This window comes from Astyanax mexicanus, chromosome 5 (genome assembly GCF_023375975.1).
Source record: "Astyanax mexicanus isolate ESR-SI-001 chromosome 5, AstMex3_surface, whole genome shotgun sequence".
Classification (NCBI taxonomy): Eukaryota; Metazoa; Chordata; class Actinopteri; order Characiformes; family Acestrorhamphidae; genus Astyanax; species Astyanax mexicanus.
The window spans coordinates 23,747,559-23,769,129 of NC_064412.1; the positions used below are offsets into that span (position 1 = coordinate 23,747,559).

At 36.0% G+C, this 21,571-nt stretch overlaps 1 protein-coding gene across 2 annotated transcripts; it reads right to left on the reverse strand.

Moving 5' to 3' along the window:
• Positions 1-183: 183 nt before the first annotated feature.
• Positions 184-13,257, reverse strand: si:dkey-148h10.5 (integrin subunit beta 3 binding protein). 2 transcript variants are annotated; one of them, XM_022664561.2, is made up of 9 exons: positions 13,015-13,257; positions 10,726-10,762; positions 10,516-10,600; positions 10,233-10,305; positions 8,184-8,262; positions 7,369-7,456; positions 7,101-7,157; positions 1,729-1,777; positions 184-1,174 (listed from the first exon to the last, which is right to left on the reverse strand). In XM_022664561.2, exons 1-9 carry the CDS (start codon positions 13,017-13,019, stop codon positions 1,168-1,170), a joined length of 480 nt encoding a protein of 159 aa, XP_022520282.2. In that variant the 5' UTR covers positions 13,020-13,257; the 3' UTR covers positions 184-1,167. The 2 variants fall into 2 exon arrangements, with proteins under 2 accessions (XP_022520282.2, XP_015461072.2); XM_015605586.3 differs by having other exon boundaries at positions 10,233-10,302; positions 13,015-13,249.
• Positions 13,258-21,571: the final 8,314 nt, after the last annotated feature.

The window sequence follows — 21,571 nt, forward strand, 5'->3', positions numbered from 1 at the left end:
TGGGTATACATTCTCAAAGGATTGAGCTGTGGAGCAGTGGAACTGTGTTCTCTGGAATGACTGTGATTTATCTAGTGCTTCAGGAATGAGTTAGGGAGTTGGGGGTAAAGTGTTTAGCAATTCTCCAGTAAAATCTAGTACAATGCTTTCCCTGGGCAAAAGAGACAGTTACTCAAACAAAAGCAGAATAAACTCTTTTTAATACCATTAATTTTAGGAAAAACAATGAATAAGCAGGTATCCTAACACTTGTCCATATAGTGGTCTGGAAAGAGTCTGGGAAAAGCCTAATTAGGTGAGTGCTAAATACTCGTATGATGCTACTGATTATACAGTATATTATATTAAATTATCTAAATACAGTTCATGTCATGTCAATATTTGTTTATGGAAAGAGTCTGGGAAAAGCCTAATTAGATGAGTGCTAATGGGTCAGGTTTAAGGATAGTAAACAGTTGGAAATACAGCTCTGTAAAAAAAAAAAAAATGAGTTTCTTTGATTTTACCAAATTGAAAACCGATGGAATATAATCAAGAGGAAGATGGATGATCACATGCCACCAAATCAAGCTGAACTACTTGAATTTTTGCACCAGGAGTGGCATAAAGTTATCCAAAAGCAGTGTGTAAGACTGGTGGAGAAGAACATGCCAAGATGCATAAAAACTGTGATTAAAAACCAGGGTTATTACACCAAATATTAACTTCTGAACTGTTAAAACTTTATGAATATTAACTTGTTTTCTTTGCATTATTTGAGGTATGAAAGCTCTGCATATTTTTTGTTGTTTCAGCCATTTCTCATTTTCTGCAAATAAATGCTCAAAATGACAAAAATTTTATTTATAAAGTTTTAGAATAAAACAACAATGTTCATTTTACAAATAGCAAAATTAGAGAAACTGATTTAGAAACTGAAGTAATCTCTTATTTTTTGTCCAGAGCTGTATATCACTATATCACACTACATATAGCTTATCCACAGTGTGTCAACACATGTATTTTTATGTGGTACATGGAGGAAACCGTCCTGTTAATGAGCCACCTTGCGCTTTTGTCCTTCACGTGGCCTCTAGGGGTGATAAAGTGAGAGTTATATGATCCACCTTGAGCCGAAATAGGAAATGGTTTGTGTGGGCCCACCAGCTGTTGTTCAGATTGGCCATCTCAGCCACTGCCAAATACAGAGACAAGAGAGAAAACATATATATATAAGATAAAACAATACCACTTCAGCCATGCAAACATCAAGGTGTATGTGCACAAACAACACAGAAAAAGAGAATTTCACTACTCTACGAGAAGCTGCAAGAAGTGTTTACATCTTTTTTCCAGCTTTTTCCAATGTGCATGTATATATCTCCGTCTGCATCAGCTCTAATGTGACAGCATGCCAGAGGTCCAAACATTTTTGCAGCAGCGCAGCTCGGCGCACATCGTAGAATCAACATTTTGTCAGCTTGTGGGCGAAAAGGAAAAGCAGGAGCCCTCGAGGAGAGCAAGTTCAGTTTAAACGTGTCTCGGGCCGAATGGGAAGGTGTCTGCTGCGCCGTCTGCTTTTGACACATGCCGAATTGACTGGCAGCTACCCAGACGTCTCACTGCCTCCAGACTGACAGGCTGCTCGGCGTGCATCAGGCGCGCTGACAATAAGATGCAGCATCTCCAAAGACGAGCGGAGCTATTGCATTTGCAAGTGTGTGTAAATGAGAAAAACAGAAGACTTGCCTTAAGATTTCCTTCAGAAACTCATACGAGCTGCCAGTCTGCGTTCTACCTGTGAGAGCCACACAAAGGGAATACACACTCTACATGATCAGTTTTGACAAAGCATACAGTCAGGTTACAAATGTAACAGTACGAGATAAAACCCCAAAGATAGCACTGATAGCTCTAACATAGCTCAAGCCACACCTGTAATCTGTATTCAAATGAGAAAACTATAACATTCCTCAGATCATAGTGATGTATTCAATTTGAAATTCCGCTGCAGATGTATGTGGTCATAAAAGCATATGATGGAATCTGTATCAAAGCCTAGGAAAAAAAAAAAAAAAAAAAAGAGCCAGTCACCTGTCCTACCAAATGCTCTCTAATATACGGCATGCCTTTAATTGTGTCTCTGTTTTCCAAAGAAAAAAGCATAAAAAAGCATAAAATCCAGCCCAAACAGACCCCATTTATCCATCAACAGTGCCAGATTGATGTGGCGAGAGCAGGGTCTGTGACCCTTTTCCCCAGCCAACTGCTGAAAACCTATTTGTTTTATTACATTTTAAAGGAATCTTTCTTTAATACAGTCTATTAAGGCTGTCTTACAAATCTCCCATGACTCGACCCCATCTGCGGCCTGATCAATTTTTATACTGCTGATCCGTCCCCTTCCTCCTCATTTTTCCATCGCAAAATTCACATTATATAGGATTTTCTTATGGAACATTTGCCATAAAAATCCGTTACTACCTCAGCAGTGCGCGCCGGCGGCCGCCTCGCAGTGACAGAGGGCTCTGGTGAAGATAAAACTTGTTTCAGCAGTAAGCAGAACTGTTTAAATGTTATTTATTTTCATGCTCCAAAGAAAATATATTGTGAAGTGCAACATTGATTTAGAACATAACAATGTCTCTGTAGGGGCGGGCGGTGGGCGGAGGCGAGGGCCGATTTATGAATCCTTTGCTCAACTCCTTTAATTGAATTTTCCAAATCTCTCGAAACACACAAATAATCAATACTCTCTAGTCTGAGCAGCAAACTTGCCCCAGAATTATCGTGCTCTCTTTTCCATTTTGCGCTCATCAGCACATGCCGTGCCAGCCTGGCCACTTGGTAATGCGTGAACGAGTTAAGAAAATTTACAGCCGGTTCAACTGTTGGGAGTGAGACTTCAAGACTGCTTACTAAAACTTTCTGCAGTGTATTGAGAATCATGCCCCTTTCTAGTGTTTCTCAGTCTTTCTCTTTAGTCTTCAGCCGATTGAGTTTGATTATGCTCTCCTAACCTCCTGGTTATTACTTCAGGGCCTACAACCACCAGGTAGGTTTGCAGAAGCCACTGGGAATTAGAGCTGCGACAACTAATCGATTAAATCGGTTAAAGTTGATTATTAAAATAGTTGGCAACTAATTTAATAATCAGTTATCTGGATCTACGTTATTGTACACATAAGTACAGAAACTACCCCTAATGTGGGGCAGTAAATCAAGCAAAGCCTTAGCATTAAAGCACCATTAATCTAGATGCATGTTGGAGTCATGGGTGAAATACTCATGCCTAGTTCGTAGGAAATTAATTTCATTCTGTTCTCTCAGTCAATGTTCCTATGGGCGTTAGCAACAAGTTCCATTTTTTATTCTCTCACTCAATATTACTAGAGCCTGCTAGAGTAGTTAAACAAGATGTGTGTCATTCTTAATGCGGTAAATGTACATCTCACTAACGTTTAGCGAATAAGTTAGCAAAAGCATTTTCCCCCTCAAGTTCTTCCTTTCACCTTAAATACCACCTTTAAATGTGGCAGCTCAACCAGTAGTTTCAAAACCAATGTAGTTTTAGTTAAGCTAACGTTAGCAGCAAGTTCCATTTTTTATTCTCTCACTTAATATACTAGAGCCTGCTAGAGTAGTTAAACAAGATGTGCCTCATTCTTAGAAAATATATATCTCACTAACATTTAGCAAATAAGTTAGCCTTAGCATTTTCCCCCTCAAGTTTTCCCTTCCACCTTATATTCCACCTTAAATTTTGCAGTTCAAGCAGCAGTTTCAAAATAACCATAGTGTTAGTTACGCTAGCAGCAAGTTCTATTTATTCTCTCACTCAATGTTACTAGAGCCTGCTAGAATAGTTAAACAAGATGTTGCTCATTTTCAGTAAATTTTAGATCTCACTCATGATTAGCAAGTCCTTGTACCACCTTAATGCAGAAGCAGTTACAGCCTTTTTTTTTTAGCTCTTTTATGACTCTCATGTTGTGTGGAAGTGGAAGAATCACTACCAAGTGTATGTTGACAAATACACTGTTGTGTTATTGAACAAAATTCATTGTTTAATTATTTATCTAAACACTATTTGAATAATGGTAGGTTGTGTGTTCCTTATACAATTACAAAATTAGTACAAAGACAGTTTGGTTTATAAAATAAAATGCTGGAAATTGGATTTTTTTGGAAATCTTTTTTATCTGATTAATAATCAGTTAATTGGAAAACATCTGATGATTTATCAAATATTAAATCATTGTTAGCTGCAGCTCTACTGGGAATGTTTAGGAGCAGAAGAAGACCAGCAGTAGAAACACAGATTTGGATGTTTGTCTTGTTAATTTTCTCAGCTGTCTTGGCGGTATCACAGTTTCTGCCGCTCAACTTGGCCATGACACAAACTTAATGTCATATCCTCATAATCACATCAGCTCGGGTGTCTGCGTTTGCTTGTGTGAGGAGTGTGAGACGCATGTGAAAAAGAAACAAGTTGAAGGACCCTAATAGAAGACCTTAATAGCAATAAAGTAAAATGTAACTTTCAGTGCTTATGTCCCACCATTAAACCCTTTGCTACTTTACTACTTTATCTTGAAAGGTTCCACAAATCAAACTTTAATGTTGAATTTTTAATGGTGCAACAAATTAAAGGTTTGTTTGCTATTATATAATGTATGTTGTCACTCGTTCTGCTTATAAAAATAAAACTCCACTCCATCCTTATTTTGTAATCATTTCTACATGAATGACAGATACACATCTCTCTATCTTCCTCATTCCCTTCTCTCTTTCTCAGCAAAGCAAACATTTAACCCAATGCGAGTCTGAAAACATCAAGATCATCTGCCCCGATTCCACACGCCGACACATCCATAGCTGTGCCCCTACGCAGCCTTGAATAACAAACTGTTTACTGAATGTATGTCTCACAGCAACAGAAGCTCAATTCACAGTGTGGGGCGATCAATGTGAAAACATAGTGTACTCTGTTGTTGTAAGACAGGCTCTGCACACTGATAAATTTCATGCTCCACCATGTGATCAAAAATGTGACATTCCTGTGGTGTTAAGCTACAAGCAGCGCATACGCCGAGGTCCTTTAGTGTGACTAATTAAAACAATTCGAACGACCTTATCTTAAAAACATGCTGAACGTCATTACAATCCCCCCCATTCACTTGCTACAAATCACCATTATGTGACTGGATCACAAGTGCAACTTGGCTGAAGGCACAATACATGCTTGAAATAATCAAATTAATTCTGTCCCACGAACAGAAGCGCTCGGCTGTTTGTGTTATGAAAACTAAATGTTGTTCTTGCTCTCGAGAAAGAAGGAGTCTTTTATTCGGGCAGTGATTGCAGCGAACATTTTTTTATGGTCATCTCGCTGCGATAAAGCCAGAGTCCAGAAAATGCCAAAGCCTTCTCAAAAACCTCATGTGAACAAAACCAAAATCTTCCGAGCCTGAAATCAATCACGAACCGTAAATGATTGGAACTCCAAATGTTTTCTTTCTCAGACGCATTTAAGCAAAGCAAAAAGGTCACAATCATAATACTGTGATTTGAATCAATTCAATACGGCGCACCACTTATCCTCCTGTTAGAGACAAACAATGATCGTTCTGTCAAACTCTGATCGTTCTGCGCTCATCTGAATGTGGATCGCAAGTCTGATAGTCACTCTCTTACTAATGTGCTATTAGTGCTCTGGCTTTATGGAACTTTTCAACACTAAAAATATATGTGTACTGTTATGTTTAATAAAAATCTGAAAGGAAAAAAAAAACTACTTTGGTGTTGTTTTATAGGCTGAATTGACTGTTGCCAAATACATGCTCATTAGCCACAATATATACACAGTACCAGTCCAAAGTTTGAGCACACCTTCTTATTCAATATTTGTCTAAATTTAATGTATTTTCTACATTTTACATTAATATTAAATACATCAAAACAGTTGAGGGACACATATGGAATTACATATTAAACAAACAAAATGTTTGAAGTCCACAATCCCCTGATCTAAACCTCATCAACTGAGATGGGTCATTTGGGATGAGCTGGAGCTTCACAGTGTGAAGGAACAGCAGCCACTATTGTTCATGCTAACAAAACTATTCCAGGTGACTCAACCTCATGAAACCACTGAGATAAAAAAATAAACCCAAAAGAGTGTGCAGACCTGTTATAAAAGCTAAATAGGACTACTCAGAAAAATCTAAAGTATAAAATTGTATATATGTATATATTCTGGTTTGTTTAACACTTACTAAATACAAAATAAATCAGCATGTGTTCCTGTATAGCTGTAATGTCTTCAAAATCAAATTTACAATATAAAAATGTATATATAAAAAAAATAAAATACATTGAATGAGAAGAGGTGTGTCCAATTACATAAAAATTACAAAACACATTTCGACATTTTAAAACAAAAACAAATTGTTTTAAAGTTACAGATATGTATTCAATAAAATATTGTCACTGTCAGACAAAAACCTTGCCTGTAAAATGTTTCACTTTTTGCTTCAATGAGAATCTGGCAGGTTTTTACATTGTGCCGAAATTTTATGATGAAAAGACCAACAGAAACGCTCCAAAATTACAAAAAAAAATTTAGTTCTAATAAAAGCTTCCATTATGGAGATACAGCATTTGTGATAAATGTAACATTATGCTACAAGGAAAATGAAAAATGGCTAAAAAAGACAACAATCTGACTCCTAACACTACATTTGGCTCTTTCCAGAACACAAATTTAAGTCACTCCAGATGAGAGCATGTGCCAAAAGCTGCCAATGCAAATTTAAAATGTAAAACATTTATTTAAATTGAGTTTTTCCAAACTGCAACAAATCCCTTTTTTATTGTAATGGTAAATTCATTATATAATATATATATAATTTATTACATACATTACATATAGTATGCATTCTTACTGCATTCATAAAACAATATTAATATCTATACACAATGTGAATACATATCTCTGTTCGCAAATTTCTATGGTAAAAACTGACTGCTACTTGAACAGGGATTAAATCATATTTGGAACAGAATTTAACCAATCAGTGGCTACTAGCTCAAGTTAATTTTATTATTAATTCACTCACCTAGAAGGCAATCTTCATGCCTCTGTGGTGCATTTACACAAACACCAACCTTAGATGCTGGAAAGATAAGAAAAGAAAAAATTTGAAGTAGAGAATAAATAATTATTTCATTCACCACAAAACACAAATCTATAAATACTGTTTCTTAATATAAGTCTATTTCTGAATACTGAGAGGAAGGAATATAGAAATGCAGTATGCAGACAGCAGCTGTGATTATGAGCGTAGGAATGGTGAAGCTACATGGTGAGGGGTGATGAGGACTCACTCAGCTCTTTGTGTTTCTCCAGCTCAGTGTGCAGATCAGCAGGACTCATCAGCAAGATGCTGCACAGCTCACTGCTGCCCTCTTTTGGCTACAGAATAAATCAATTACACAGACACAGTGGTGTATAGTCAGCGTGCATTACTTACTACACTGAGGATTACTAATTAATAAAAAACCTAAAGTAAACCTAAACTTAGAATTAACAGGGATTTTGAATGGTGATTTTTATTAGCATTGTTGTAATCCAAGAGTAGATCAAATCAATGAGCAGGACTCTGGCACTAATGACATGTTAGCTTCAGAAAAAAGTACTTAAAATATATATATATTAATAATTAGAATATTTATAAAAATCCAGGGTAACAAACAAAGTAAATACTTTATGTAAATACTTTAGATAAATAATAAATAAATAAATCACTAAATAATTACATAAAACTGGTAAACATACAGTGAAGTTGTAAACTGTTTTAAAACGAATAAAATTATATATATATTTTTTGTGTTAGGGTTTTACTGAATACACATGTAAACAAACACATCCGTATCCCTTGGGGTATATGAAATTTGCAAAAGCAATCGCATATTATTATGCTAAAACACAATAATATAAACACTTTATGGCGTGTTCTTGTTTTCTTCTCCAAAATAATAAATTCAGCAAACAAACCTAAAAAGTGCTGGTGCCTTACACAAAAAAATCCATACTTAACTTTATACAAAGTAAAAAAAATAGTTAAATTAGATTGACAAAATTATACCTCCATGATGTAAAAAAAGTACAGGAAAATAAAAGAAAGAGAGACCATACATACCATTACTTTCTCCAGCTCCTGCTTAGTTTTCATTATTGCTCCTATAGATTCCTCCACTTTAGATCTGTAAAAAATCATTCTGGAGAAAAAGAGATTAGTTAAATAAAGCCTTCCCTAATTCTTATTATATTTTTATAAAAAAAAAAAAAAAAACTCAGTTATAATGTATATATATGTATTTACACATTTCCCACTGTGCGACTAAAAGATTTTTTATATTATCTGAGCCAAACAAATTTGGCAGAATATAATTACAGTTCTGTAGAACGTTTAAAACCACTGTCTTAGACAACATCAATTACTGTACCAAACTGAGTTTAAAATGTTGTACTGTAACTCTATGATGCTCATTCCCCGCTGATCCTGTGATTCAGATCCAGTTCCAGTGAACATCCTGTGCTACTCCGTGTGTGGCACTGCGATGGCTCGTTCAAATGAATACTTTCTTAAATGAATCATAAGCTCATTCTCTTTATTGATGTTTTTATATATATTTAACTAGCTTCCTCTTAAATGACTTCACTATAAAATTCAAAACTAATGCTTGTCTTGATGGATCGCGCGGGGCTCTGTGTTAGTAAGCGCTGGAGAGGAAATAGGTCTTTTCTTAAACACTCCTTATCTAACTATTTTTAGTGCTGTGTAAATCACAAAGGCTTTTGGCTGGTGATGAAGCTCCCTCCATGTCCTGTCATTAAATTCTGATCAGTCATAATGACCATCAGCCAAGTGGGACAAAGGAAATATCCCCTAATGATGAGAGATGTCTTTTGGTTCCAATGGTCTGATAAGAATATCACTCCCACTAAACCAGAAAAAAAAGTTGGAGATGGAGATGCTGCGTACAATCCAAACAGGAAAATGTTGCATGTTTTTAATTATTGATTTTAAATGTTACCATTTTAGCAGAACTGAAAGTTACAATACATTAGGCAATTACAAAACACATGCACATGCAATATGTACTGGCAAAATCTCTTCAGTTCTTTCCAAATTAATTGTGGATTTTGACTGCTAAACATAAAACATAAAGCTGAAAATTAGTACACACTCTCATTTGAATGGAGGGATTAGAGGCAACCCCCTATTATTCTTTTTTGACTAATTTACTTAACTAATTGTGTAATAATCTACAGCAGTGCTTCCCAAACTGTGGTACCCAAAGCATTTCAAGGGTGTTACATCAGATGACCTCAGAAAATTGAATGTATTCACAAAAATATTAAATATTATATTGAATATATAAATTCTATTCAATCTAAGAGGTTTGTGTCTAGTTCTTAAATTGGTAGACCTTGTATGTAAGCTTACACTTCTGTTCTTTACAGTTTCATAGGTCCTACAATTGAACCATGTGGAACTAATAGCAAAATAATTAGCCTAAGGTTCAAGAAGGTGCCATTCTCAAGCTTTCTGTCATGTTTCCGTAGACTTACTGCATTTAAACGGGGGTAAGGCCCACACAGTAGCCCCCAGTAGGTGGTACTTCAACGGTTTGGTTTGGTTATAGGTTGTAGACTGCTTTAAAAGATTGATCTATTAATCCACTGATCTATAGAGATATGTGAACCTAGTCTGCAGCTGAGATACATTGCATTTCTCGGCCATTACCCTGTAGAAAGCTTTTCCAAACTGTTTTGCACAATTTACTGTGCACATGCAATGTAAAGGCACAAAAATGAAGTAGAAAAAGGCAGAAAAGTTTTTATCACTATAATTAAAGAAATTGTGTCACAATGTCACTATATGATGACCAAGAGCATATTGAGAAGAAGTCTTTATAGGACAATGCTACCTCAACTGCAGCAGTCAAGGCTTCGAAATGCATTGCTTTAGTTTTCAGTTTACAATCTGAATTGTATCCAGATAAAAGTTCTGCTAAATGTATTTACACCCGATAGTCAAATGTGTCTGTGGTTATTCAGCCTAAAATCGTACTTCTGTGTGAAACAGAATATGTACTGAGAAAGGTTTTGGTTACACTGGGAGGAGATTCTGTCTTAAATTACCCAACACATGTTTTATGAGTTTTACAACAAATACACTCACTTCTCTTCTTCCGTTTGTGGCTCCTTTCTTCCTAAGGAACTGACAGTCTTCCCACTGGTTTTGGAGTTACCTGCTGATAAGACATTAAGCATCAAAGCAGTATGAGGAAAGACATCAGTTATGCTTACAAAAAGCCATTGTCTCACTACAATAAAGACAGGTGTCCAAACTAATGATAATACTGCTAAAATGCAATAGTTAATGGTTCCTGCTTCTTATTTAGAATAAACAGTAAAATGTGATCATCAGCATTACATTTCTAAACACAAGAACATTCTAGTACCTTGAGTTTTGGATGCTGGGTTCTTGGGTACAGTTCTTTTTACAGGGGAGTACGTCCTGTTCGAAGATGGCTTCTTTGATGGAGTCTAGATTACAAATTGATTAAAAAAATCGAACAGTGAGGACAGACATGTAGGCAGGCAGACAGACATACCAGTCAGGGAGGGGACCTTTTCTTAATTTACTTAAAAGTTGTCAGTGTAGTTCTTACGTTTTCTTTATCTGCTGATGGAAGATTTCTTTTGACACTGCAACAAAAACAAAAGCATTCCATAAATAATTTTTACAGTAACATTTTTAGATTTATTTTAAGCTACAAACAGGAGGAGGGCTCTGAGTGGATGTTGGTCAGCAGCTGCTTAGCACGGCTCAGAGCTGTGCTTTCCTCAGAGCATGCTTGCTACCGAATTATGCTGCATCAGCAGCAGCAGTTGAAAAAGAGGCGGTGGCTGACTTCATATATATCGGAGGAGGCATGTGTTACTCTTCACCCCCCTGGTGTTGGGGCATCACTAGTGATAGGAGGAGCCCTAATGAGCGGGTTGGGTAATTGGCCTTCATAATTGGGGACAAATTACGCTTTTTGCTTCTTACCACATTTTCAAAATGGAGGAATGCAGCACCATTCCCACAAAAGATACTTTCTCAACTAGTGCTAGTGTTTTGATTTTGGTGGTGGAGAGGGCAACTCATCAAGTGGTCCCAAACTTGCTGTTTAATTGGTCTAAGATCTGTGATGAATCTGGCAGATGACTTAAGGGCCATTCCACCAAACGGGTGCCGTTTGCTTGCAGTAACTCTTCCAAATCTTCCAAAAACATGTACTGGTCAAAGTCAGGCAGCTAAACTTAATTTTAATTTAATTATTACAAGGTTTATAAACTGAAGATGACTACATTTTTCCTCAATCCTGTTACCAAAACTAATGTGACATTTAAAAAGCATGTTTATAAGCAAGTCAAATAATTTCTTCGATTTTCTCTCAAGAAAGTGTTTAAATGGTTGACCGCAAAAAAATTATATTTATGACAAAAAAATTACTATTTATTAAACAAATTAATGAAAGATTAACCAAACAAAATTGGAAAAAAAGTGGTTTACATTAACTAATATTCACATTAATAAATCAATAAACCAGGGGACAATACTCTTCTCTGTTACTGGCACTCATTTTTATGTTGCATTTTATGAGTAACAGGACTGAAAGTAACAGGACTGAGTTTTCAGCATAGAATTAGCAAAAACATGAAAAATAGCTAAATGGTCTATATGACAGTAGTATGAGGACACTGAGCACATTCTAGTGATTTTCCCAAAATTTGTATTTTAAAATTAAACAAAAAAGATCTAAGAATTAATTTAGGTAACAGGACAGAGGGTTGAAATCGACCTCCTCAGTCATAGTTACAATAAGATCAAATATACAGAAAAACTAATGAGGGAACTTCATTTTGGTCTTCCCATGATCTTCAGAAAAAACAACTGATGTCACTTCCTGTTGTAGATGTGATTGTGGAAGGTCCCAGATGTTTCAGATGGGGTAACATGTTATGGTTACAGGAATAAGGGAAAACCAGGGACACAACTAAAATGTGTATTTTAACTTAAATATATATTATGAAAAATATATATTTTTAAAGCATAGATGGAAAAAATTAGATCCCTGAAGGATTTTAATAATTATATTTTATTGTATATAGTTTATAGTTAGAGAGTGGGGACAGGTAACAATTGCTATTTTTTCAGTGTTTTAAGAACTTTATTTTTTATACATAACTTACCTTTGCACACTATGCTTAATAATAAAATGTATTTTAAAGTTATTTCGTTTACATTTATACATGTAATTTTCTATGGACAGAAATAGCACAGACTTGGCAGAATATGCCTTAAATTATTTTCATTTTAATTAAATCATTCAGTGACCCTTTATGCCCTGTGGATGTAGAAAGTGTTGTTTGTTAATATGAACTGGAATAATACACAGTTCTAATCCTGTTTACTGAGTTTTCACCCACAATATCTGAATGAATGCAGATACAAAAATACAAGCACCACCTGAATAGATTGATTTAAAGCAGTATCATTGGTTTTTATAATGGTGAGCTCTGTTACAATATAACTTTCAAATGTTTATATTGGAATCTTGATTCAAATCCAGTGAAGCTAACTAACTGACTATCCTGGTTATATGTTCAAGATTTAATACATAAAGTTACTGTGTAAAGTGGCTATTTTAAGTGATTAAATTGACCATGCAGATAATCCACACTAGATTAGGTTAAATAGTTAGCTTCGTTAATACTGCATACTACTCATTAGGTTAATGAGATTAGTGTGTAACTTTATAGTGCACATAGTTTTAGACGCAGGAGTGTATATAAATGTAAGTTATTTAGCTAAAGTTATCTATGATAGGTGTGTCTGTGTAGCTTGATTCATGCAGGAAACAGACATGTAACGTTAGAGTTATATCAGCAATTAAAGCCTTTAAACTTACGGCATTGTAGGTTATGTGGTGTTGTGTTTTGTCCTATAAAAAAATTAACCGCTACCAAAAGCTGAAGAGCTCCTCGAAGTAAAGTAAACACGAGCAGTTAATTATTTATCTAACTTTAAAACTCAGCTCCAATCTGTTTATAACTGCCGCGCTACACCAGAAACCCAACATTAACTCCTTCCCCCGGAAACGACCCTTAACCTAAACGATGCTTGAAATTATAACACACACTTTATTATTACCCGCGTCGTTGTATTTCAATATTCGAACAACATCAGATCATACATGGATATTATTTTTCCCCTGTGTGAAAAACACAAATAGATAAAAGTTTAGAGGTATGGGGAACCTCTAGCGAATGGCGCTGTTTCCCCCGAATGAATTTTAATTGTGCACCAGTTTGAACTGGGCTTTGTGGATGTTGTAGTCCAGAGTTTCAGAATTATTTTTTTATGTACAGAACCAGTCAAAAGGTTTGAACACACCTCTTCTCTTTATAATGTGTTTTCTCCCTTTCACACAATACATTTATTACTAATAATATTAAAGCTATGAAGTAAACAAAAAAATAGTAAACAAAAAAAGTGTCTGAAAACTTTTGAATCCAGCCTTCCAACCAGTACATTTTAAAGCAGCCAGCATGCCAACTGGCACATCTTAGAGCACCTGGCACAGCACCTGGCACATCCTAAAGAAGCTGCCACATCAACATTATAAAACTGTGGACACACCAATTGGCATACTATAGACATGAAACATTTCACATCTTAAGGTCGGTGGCACAACAACTGGCTCATCTTAAAGCAGCCGGCACAACAACTGGCTCATCTTAAAGCAGCCGGCACAACAACTGGCTCATCTTAAGGTTGGTGGCACAACAACTGGCACATCTTAAAGCAGCTGACAAAACAACTGGCACATTTTATTTGTTTAGTTTAGTTGTATTTTCCTTGGTTGTTCACGTTGGGCTTTTGCACATAGGTTTTGTAGTGTATTGTATTGTAGTGTTTTATATTGTTTTAATGCACTATATAAAGTCTGCGTCTTGTGTGGTCCTTTATACACAGTCTTTTTAAAGCCAGCTTTCCAACCGGTACATTTCAAACCTGCCAGCACAGCACCTGGCACATCCTAAAGCAGTCGGCACACCAACCTGCACATTTTAGAGTCTTTGTATTTGTCTTGAGCCTCTGAGGGTGTGTTGTTTTGTTCCACTGTATGCTTAGACATGAATAAGATATCAGTGTATTTCTTCTTGATGTCTCTTAATATGATGAGATTTATGCAGCAGTGGTACAAAAAGTAATAACACCACCAGCTTTACATTCAAAAAGCAAATATTAAGTTTGTGTATAATATGTAAGGTTAATTATTTTTCTCCTGGCCATTACATCATATTAAAATTATATTTCAAAATGTTAATCTTAAAGCAGCCGACAAAACAACTGGCACATCTTAAAACAGCTGACATCTTAAAGCAGCTGACAAATCAACTGGCACATTTTAGGTTAATCGGCATACCACCCTGAACATCTCAGTGTAGGCAACACCTCAATTCAATTTCACTCAAACAGCACATCTTAAAGCTGCTGACACACACTGGTATGTCTTAGAACAGCTGGCACACCAATGGATACATATTAAAACTGTGGGCACACCAAAGCTGACACACCACTCAGCACATCCTAATACATTCGGCACAACAACTGGCACATCTTAAAACATCTGGCATGCCAAATGCCACATCTGGAGTCACAACAACTGGAGTCCTGTTTTGCTCAATAGACAGTGCTATGCACAACAAAGCAAGGTGATTTTCTCTTGAGCTCTGACTCCCAGGCCAACAAACAAATAGACCCTGATTTAAAGGCCCTGTCTTAGATCAGGATTGATGAATTAGTTTGTTTGGAAGTCGGAGCTTAAGAGAAAAGCAGCTTGCTTGGCTGGGGATCAGCTAAACATAATTAATTATCTATTCCTGAATGCACTTTGTTTAGCTGATACATCTTGCTGCCTGTCTTATAGCATACTGTATTTTCCTTGCTTGTTACTGTTGGGCTTATGAACACAGGTTACTGAATTGTATTGTAGTGTGTTGTATTGTTTTAATGCACTATATAAAGTCTGCATCTTGTGTGGTCCTGTATACACAGTGTTTTTATAAACCCAGCTTTCCAACCGGTACATTTTAAACCTGCAATCACATAAATACTATAAATGTCTTAGAGTACCTGGCACAGCACCTGGCACATCCTAAAGCAGTCGGCACACCAACCTGCACATTTTAGAGTCTTTGTCTTGAGTCTCTGAAGGTGTGTTGTTTTGCTCCACTGTATGCTTAGACATAAATGAAATATCAGTAAATTTCTTCTTGATGTCTCTTAATGTGATGAGATTTATGCAGCAATTGTAGAATAAGTAGTAGGTCAAAAAGTGAATGTTGAATTTGTGTATAATATAATTAGTTCCTGGCCATTACATCATATTAAAATTATATTTCAAAATGTTAAAAGTTGAACTGAATCTCTGAATGTGTAACCCTCACAAACAAACACAGCCTCACCTGAGACTTCTTTCCTCATTCTATTAAAACACCTTCTCTTCCAAACTGCAAACACAGTTCTGCTGTGTATAGTACTGCTGTACTATAAGGGAGTAAGTAATGGTTCTGTTATTTATTGCCTTTCATCTTTTGATTAAGGCAACATTTGTCATTATTATGACCAAGTTAGCTCAGTGAAATAGGGACTAAATTAACAAGCCACACAGAGAGCAGAGATTTCCCATTAAAGGTGTTTCTCAGCACAGCGCTCATACTCTGGGCAGGCCTGACGTCCCTGTTAGTGTGTGCCCACACTTATTGATTGGAAGACCCCAGCAGGCCACATTAAGGATAAATGAAACATATTGTGGAGCTTCATAAATATAAAGGTAGTTTGTATCTTTGTCATGACTGCACTGGAATATAAACACATTTTTATTGTTGGAAAATGTATATATTTTATATAATTTATGAATTTAATAGAGTTTAAACAACTATTAATGGACGTAGCCATGCTATGAGAAATAACCCCACATAAGTGGGAGTTAAATACACATTACACATTACTATTTCTAAAAGTATTCTAGACATATTCTATATTAATTATGCAAATATTGGGCAATATTGGCCATATTTTATGAAAAACAATTTGCAGTTGGAGCTGAAAGAAAGGCAACAGTAACTCTGATAACCACTTTTTACAAATGATGTTTGTGGTGAGCAGTAATTATCTCAGATTGCACAACATGATAAACATTGACGTGGGTTGTCCACAATACTAAGTTCCACTTTTGTCAGCCAAGAACAGAAATCTGAGAATGCAGTTTAATTAAAATCAATCATTGTGTAAATTCTACACCCTCTTAAAGTTCTGTGCTGATAGAAGATATGTGTGCCTTTATAGACACTAATATTTTAACGCACCATGTCACACAGCAAAAGTCAAAGAGAATTCAAGAAACTGACACAAACCGGAACATTTTAAAGCTGTGGAAAAACAACAGCTAGCAGGCACACAAAATGGCACAACTTAAAGCAGCTGGCAGAACAACTTGAAGATGCTTTTCATCCGGCCTGACTATTTTGCAAAGAAGAATGAGCAAAAATCTCAGTCTAGATGTGCAAAGCTGATAGTGATATACAGTGTTGGGAAGGTTACTTTTAAAATACAATCCCTTACAGATTACTGATTACATCACTCAAAATGTAATTTGTAACGTAATCAGTTACATTACTTCAAGTGAGTAACGTAATCTGATTACTTTGGATTACTTACAATATTGTCATTTTTTTAAGCCTGAATGAATGTAGCAACCACATCTTGCATATTATTGTTTTATTTTTCCTTCCAGTTAATAGATAGACAAATAAAACAGCCTTTTCAATCACCCTATAAAAATACTTATGAAACCATTTAATCAAACAATTTTATAAAACACTTCTATAAATTGATGATAAAATCATTAAAAACCAAACAATGTAACAACAACTGTAAGCTAACTATTTGCAGGTTTGCCACTTTCTGCAGGTGGATTTTTTGCCAGGATTATCTAGGGGTGTAAATCACAAGATTCATTACGATACGATACAATACGATTATTTTAGTCAGCGATACGATAATGTACGATACCTCAAATTATGTCTTTATATGATACAATTCGGTCCAATAGGATTTAATGCGATTACAATCTGTTCCTTTTCTAAGAACTCACAAATGCAAACAAAATATAATTTGAATGTTTTATTATTAAATGTCAAATGCAGTGTAATCATAAACAGTAAACAATAATTCACTTCAACACTTTAATTTCCATTATTTAAGTTCCATTTGAGAACATCAAATGCAGAAGTAAAAAAAAAAAAAAGCGCCTGTTACATTTAGAGTTTACAATGTGTGTATGGATGTTGGTGATGAATAGTCAATCATTCTCTACATTTCCTGATTCAGTAGGGTCTTGACAAACAAATTACAAAATTTGTAATTTATATCACAATGCATTGAAGAGTTACACTGCATTATATTAGGTGTCCACCAGGCGTCTCCAAAGTGTTCAAAACCTCTCCAGTAAATCTGTCTCTATACAGCCAGAGTTTGTAATATTTTTGTTTGTTTGTGATAAAATAAATGAATGTAAGTCTATTTCAGAGTAATATTAATACTTTTTGATGAAATGACAAACAAAATCACACGTATGCGCACTGTGGGCGCACTTATGTTTAGCAGAGGGAATTTGGTGACAGCGGTTAGGCATGCCCCTCCCCCAGCCATTAGGAGACCAATCAGGGCAAATTACGTACCAATGTTTTCGTCTAAGGGTGGACTATTGGTTGAAATAGGTGTCAATCACTTTTGTGACGCTGGAGAAAGGCTATGACCTGATTTGATTGGATTGGATTGATCCAGCGCTCACGTTATTGGTTCAAAAGACGATCACTCAAGAGAAATAGTGGTTTGTGGACCAATATAAAAAACACAGAATCTAGAAGAGGACATCCTTAGCTTTGTATTCACGTACAACTTTACGTGAAAATATTACATTGTGTGGTCGCTAGGAGCTTGAGAATATTACGTTTCAGCTGCGCTGAAAATAAACGCATGTTTGTGAGGAGAAGTAAGCAGGCGAATAAAGGACTTTATGGATATTTTATCTGCGGTTCAGTGCTGTATTGTGGATGCTGTGATAGTAAGTGAATTTTCTATAATGTAATATGATGTTATTTTATATACTAATAATATTTTATAAGGCTATTTTGTTGGGGAGGCGTGTTCCCCATGTAAACAATGTGAAAAAACAGGCTGTTTTCAGTTGGCGATTTCTGGCGACTGGTTTCATGTAGATGGTTGTAAATTTGCATGCAGGTAGTTAAATTAGTACTAAAGAATATGAGTCGGTTATTTGGTCGGTGTGTTTAGAATATTTGACGCTTATAAGCATTCTACTTTACATAGTCAGAACGGGCCCGCCGACGGGCTAGGGGGCGCTTCTGCAGTGAAAACATTCTGAGCAGGAGGTTGTGAATCATATAATATTTTGATGTCGTGATTTATGTGAATGTGATTGCGTTTTGTCAGTGTTGGATTGGAAGACCAAAAATAGAAAAGTACCGCAATGTAATCCATTTATTTTAGCAGAGTAACTGTAATCTAATTACCATTTACTGAAGCAGTAACTGTAACGGATTACAGTTACTCATAATTTGTAATCTGATTACGTAACGCCGTTACATGTAATCCGTTACTTCCCAACACTGGCGATATACCCCCCAAAAAAGATACAAAAGTGTGTATAATTCAGTCACACAGCAAAAGTAAAAGAGGATTTGAGAATTTAAGAAGCTGCCACATTAACCAGCACATGCTTTAGAGTATCCAGCACAACAACTGGCACATCTTAGACTACATAGCCACAATTTACTTATCTTATAATGCCTACTTTCAGTATGATCATGCTCCATGTCACACAGCAAAAGCTGTTTATAGTATTTTTAGTATTAGCACAATGTTCTTTGATGGTCATATTTCTTTTCATTTAAAAATTCTCATATAGACCTATATGCATTAATATACAACAATGTTACTCAGTCAAACCACAGTGTTGTTTGCTTTGTGGTAAACCCTTCCATGTTTATTGATCTGAGCATGTACGGGCAGACACCAAACCAAAGTTTATGAACTCATATTAAAGCCTCACTAGCAGTGTTGATAATAAATAGTATAGACTACTGTTGTTAAACTCTGTCTTAATTTCATATCCTACAGGCCACACGTCTGTCATTATTGTTTTTGTAATTCCAGGCCTTTTTGTGGGCGTATTTACACCTGGTCGATATGAGCAGAGCTTTGGTATCGATCTCCCTCCCTTTGTTTGCACTCTTTTTGACTTTAACCTCAGCTAGTTTGCTTTACGGCAGAAAAATAATAGCAGGTCTCGTCAAAGCAGAGAGATTGGGAAAAAGGGCTAGATGCAGTGGGATGAAGAATGAGGGCTTGGAGATTACTGCAGAGACTTCTAGAGCTTCAAGCCAGCCATATTGCCTCAGCCTAAGGCCTCATAATTGGGGGAAGAGATTGGAGAGTTAGCAGGGTTGGGCTTTGTGTGTTTTTATGGGGTGTGTGTGGGTGCTTGTAAATTAAAGGGGTTCTGCCGGGCTGACAGGGCAGTGTATTAGTTCAGCAGAGTGACCCATCTCCATGGGACATTACATCAGGGTCTTTTCAAGTGGACACACGCCTGGGGCACTTTTCTTCATTTGAGTCTGGGTGGACAAACCACCAAAGTGTTATGGTTTGATACTTTACACATTTCACAGCTCAACATAAATACTGAGAGGAAATTGCTTTTGCTAAAAAAGTGTCATTCCGGCCTTACGTTTTAAGGTCTCTCTAAAAGATGTGTAAAACTATTTCAAACATTAAAAACCCTCTGTGGAACCTCAGGACTATTCTTTTTTTTAAATGGCTCTCACACTGGTCAGAGAGGAGGCTGTTGGTCTGAGTTTTTGATTATTTCTTCTTGATTTACAGTTTATTTGCTGTACCATTTCTGCCGGACTCTTAAACAACAGCTATCAAAAGAAAAATACTCCATAATTTACAGAGACATTTAGAGTCTTTTATATCTGTGATAAATTATAGATTTATGTGTCCGGCATCCAACCAGTGAAACCACTGTTAATTACCTTTTAGAAACATTTGAATTACAGTGGTTTTCTTCTTCTATGAGCTCAGAAATCAAGGTTGATTCATCTGCTATTGTTCAAGCTAAAATGTACGAGTAGCGCCATCTTGTGGTGCATTTTTCTCTTGTAAACATTTGTAAACTCTTGTAAAAGCTCTAGGCCTGTTGTTTATAGTCATGAATGTAGGAGCACAGTGCACAGTTTATGGTGGTCTTAGGGCCAAAATAACAAAACAATATACAACTAAAGAAGAAAGGAAGTTTCAAAAAATCAAATCATGTTACGAAATTATGTTGTGAGGAAGACATTGCAGGACGTATCAAAAAAGTAGTGTAATCATGTAATACTCAAATACCTCATGATGTGTGTGAAGTAGCAAAGGTGTCAAAAGTATTTACATTCATTACTCGGGTAGAAGTATAGATACTAGGGTATAGCTAGTACCTGTTTGAGTATCAACTCAAGCTTTTACTCAAGCAAAACTACTTTAAGTATAAAATTTAAAATAATGTAAGAAAAAATGCCATTGAGGACAAAAGCTTAGGCTGTGACACAGGATCCTATAGTGCACTACCTGCCTCTCCAAAACATTTTCTTTTTCTAAAAGCAATAATGACTATAATGTTATATTAAATTGTTAATGTTGAAAAATTTGGGCAACCTGTCAGCTGCATAAGCCCAATAAAAAATAATGAATTTTAGTAAAATCCAGATATATTAAAGAAGCTTAATTGGGAAATTGCTCAAGTTCTGTTGGGTCTGCCTCAGATCGTCTTCATACTAGGCTACATACATCTGCTATGTTCTTGCTGGAGAGTGAGGTGACGTGTGCAGGTGCGATGGATCGTATAAACCAATAGGGCGTCAGAATGGTATATGTTTTGAAGTGTGTGATTGGAGATAACCACACCTTCACACTCTAATTCTTAAATGTTTTTATACATTTATATATACAGTTATTATTTTTACTGTTCACGTTATAATTCACTTAATAACCTTATGATCTTTGCTCTCTTTTGTCTGTCACAATGACACAAGGCTTTGGAGGTTGTTTTTGCTTTTTCAGGAATCAGGAAGGTCAGAGTGTTTTTATCAACAATGAGAGCTGTGAGGAGAACGTGAGTGGCAGAGAAGCTTCACTGCTGTTCTGGGACCAGTGCATATGAACTAGGAGACAACAAGCTATCTGAGTGAAGTGCTGGGAACCTCTCCTCAGATATCCAGCGCATGCCTGTTCTACACGGCGTAAAGTCGCACAGGCCAGAAGATCTTTGCATCCACTCTTTTCCTCTTCTCACAGACTTTAGGACACTTAAGGACTGTTTGCTGTGTTCA

Coding starts and splice junctions, on each gene's coding strand:
- si:dkey-148h10.5 (XM_022664561.2), bottom strand. Junction 10,306..10,515: donor CCCAGCATCCAAAACTCAAG/GTACTAGAATGT, acceptor ATGTCTTATCAG/CAGGTAACTCCAAAACCAGT. Junction 1,778..7,100: donor GCATGAAGATTGCCTTCTAG/GTGAGTGAATTA, acceptor TGGCTCTCACAG/GTAGAACGCAGACTGGCAGC.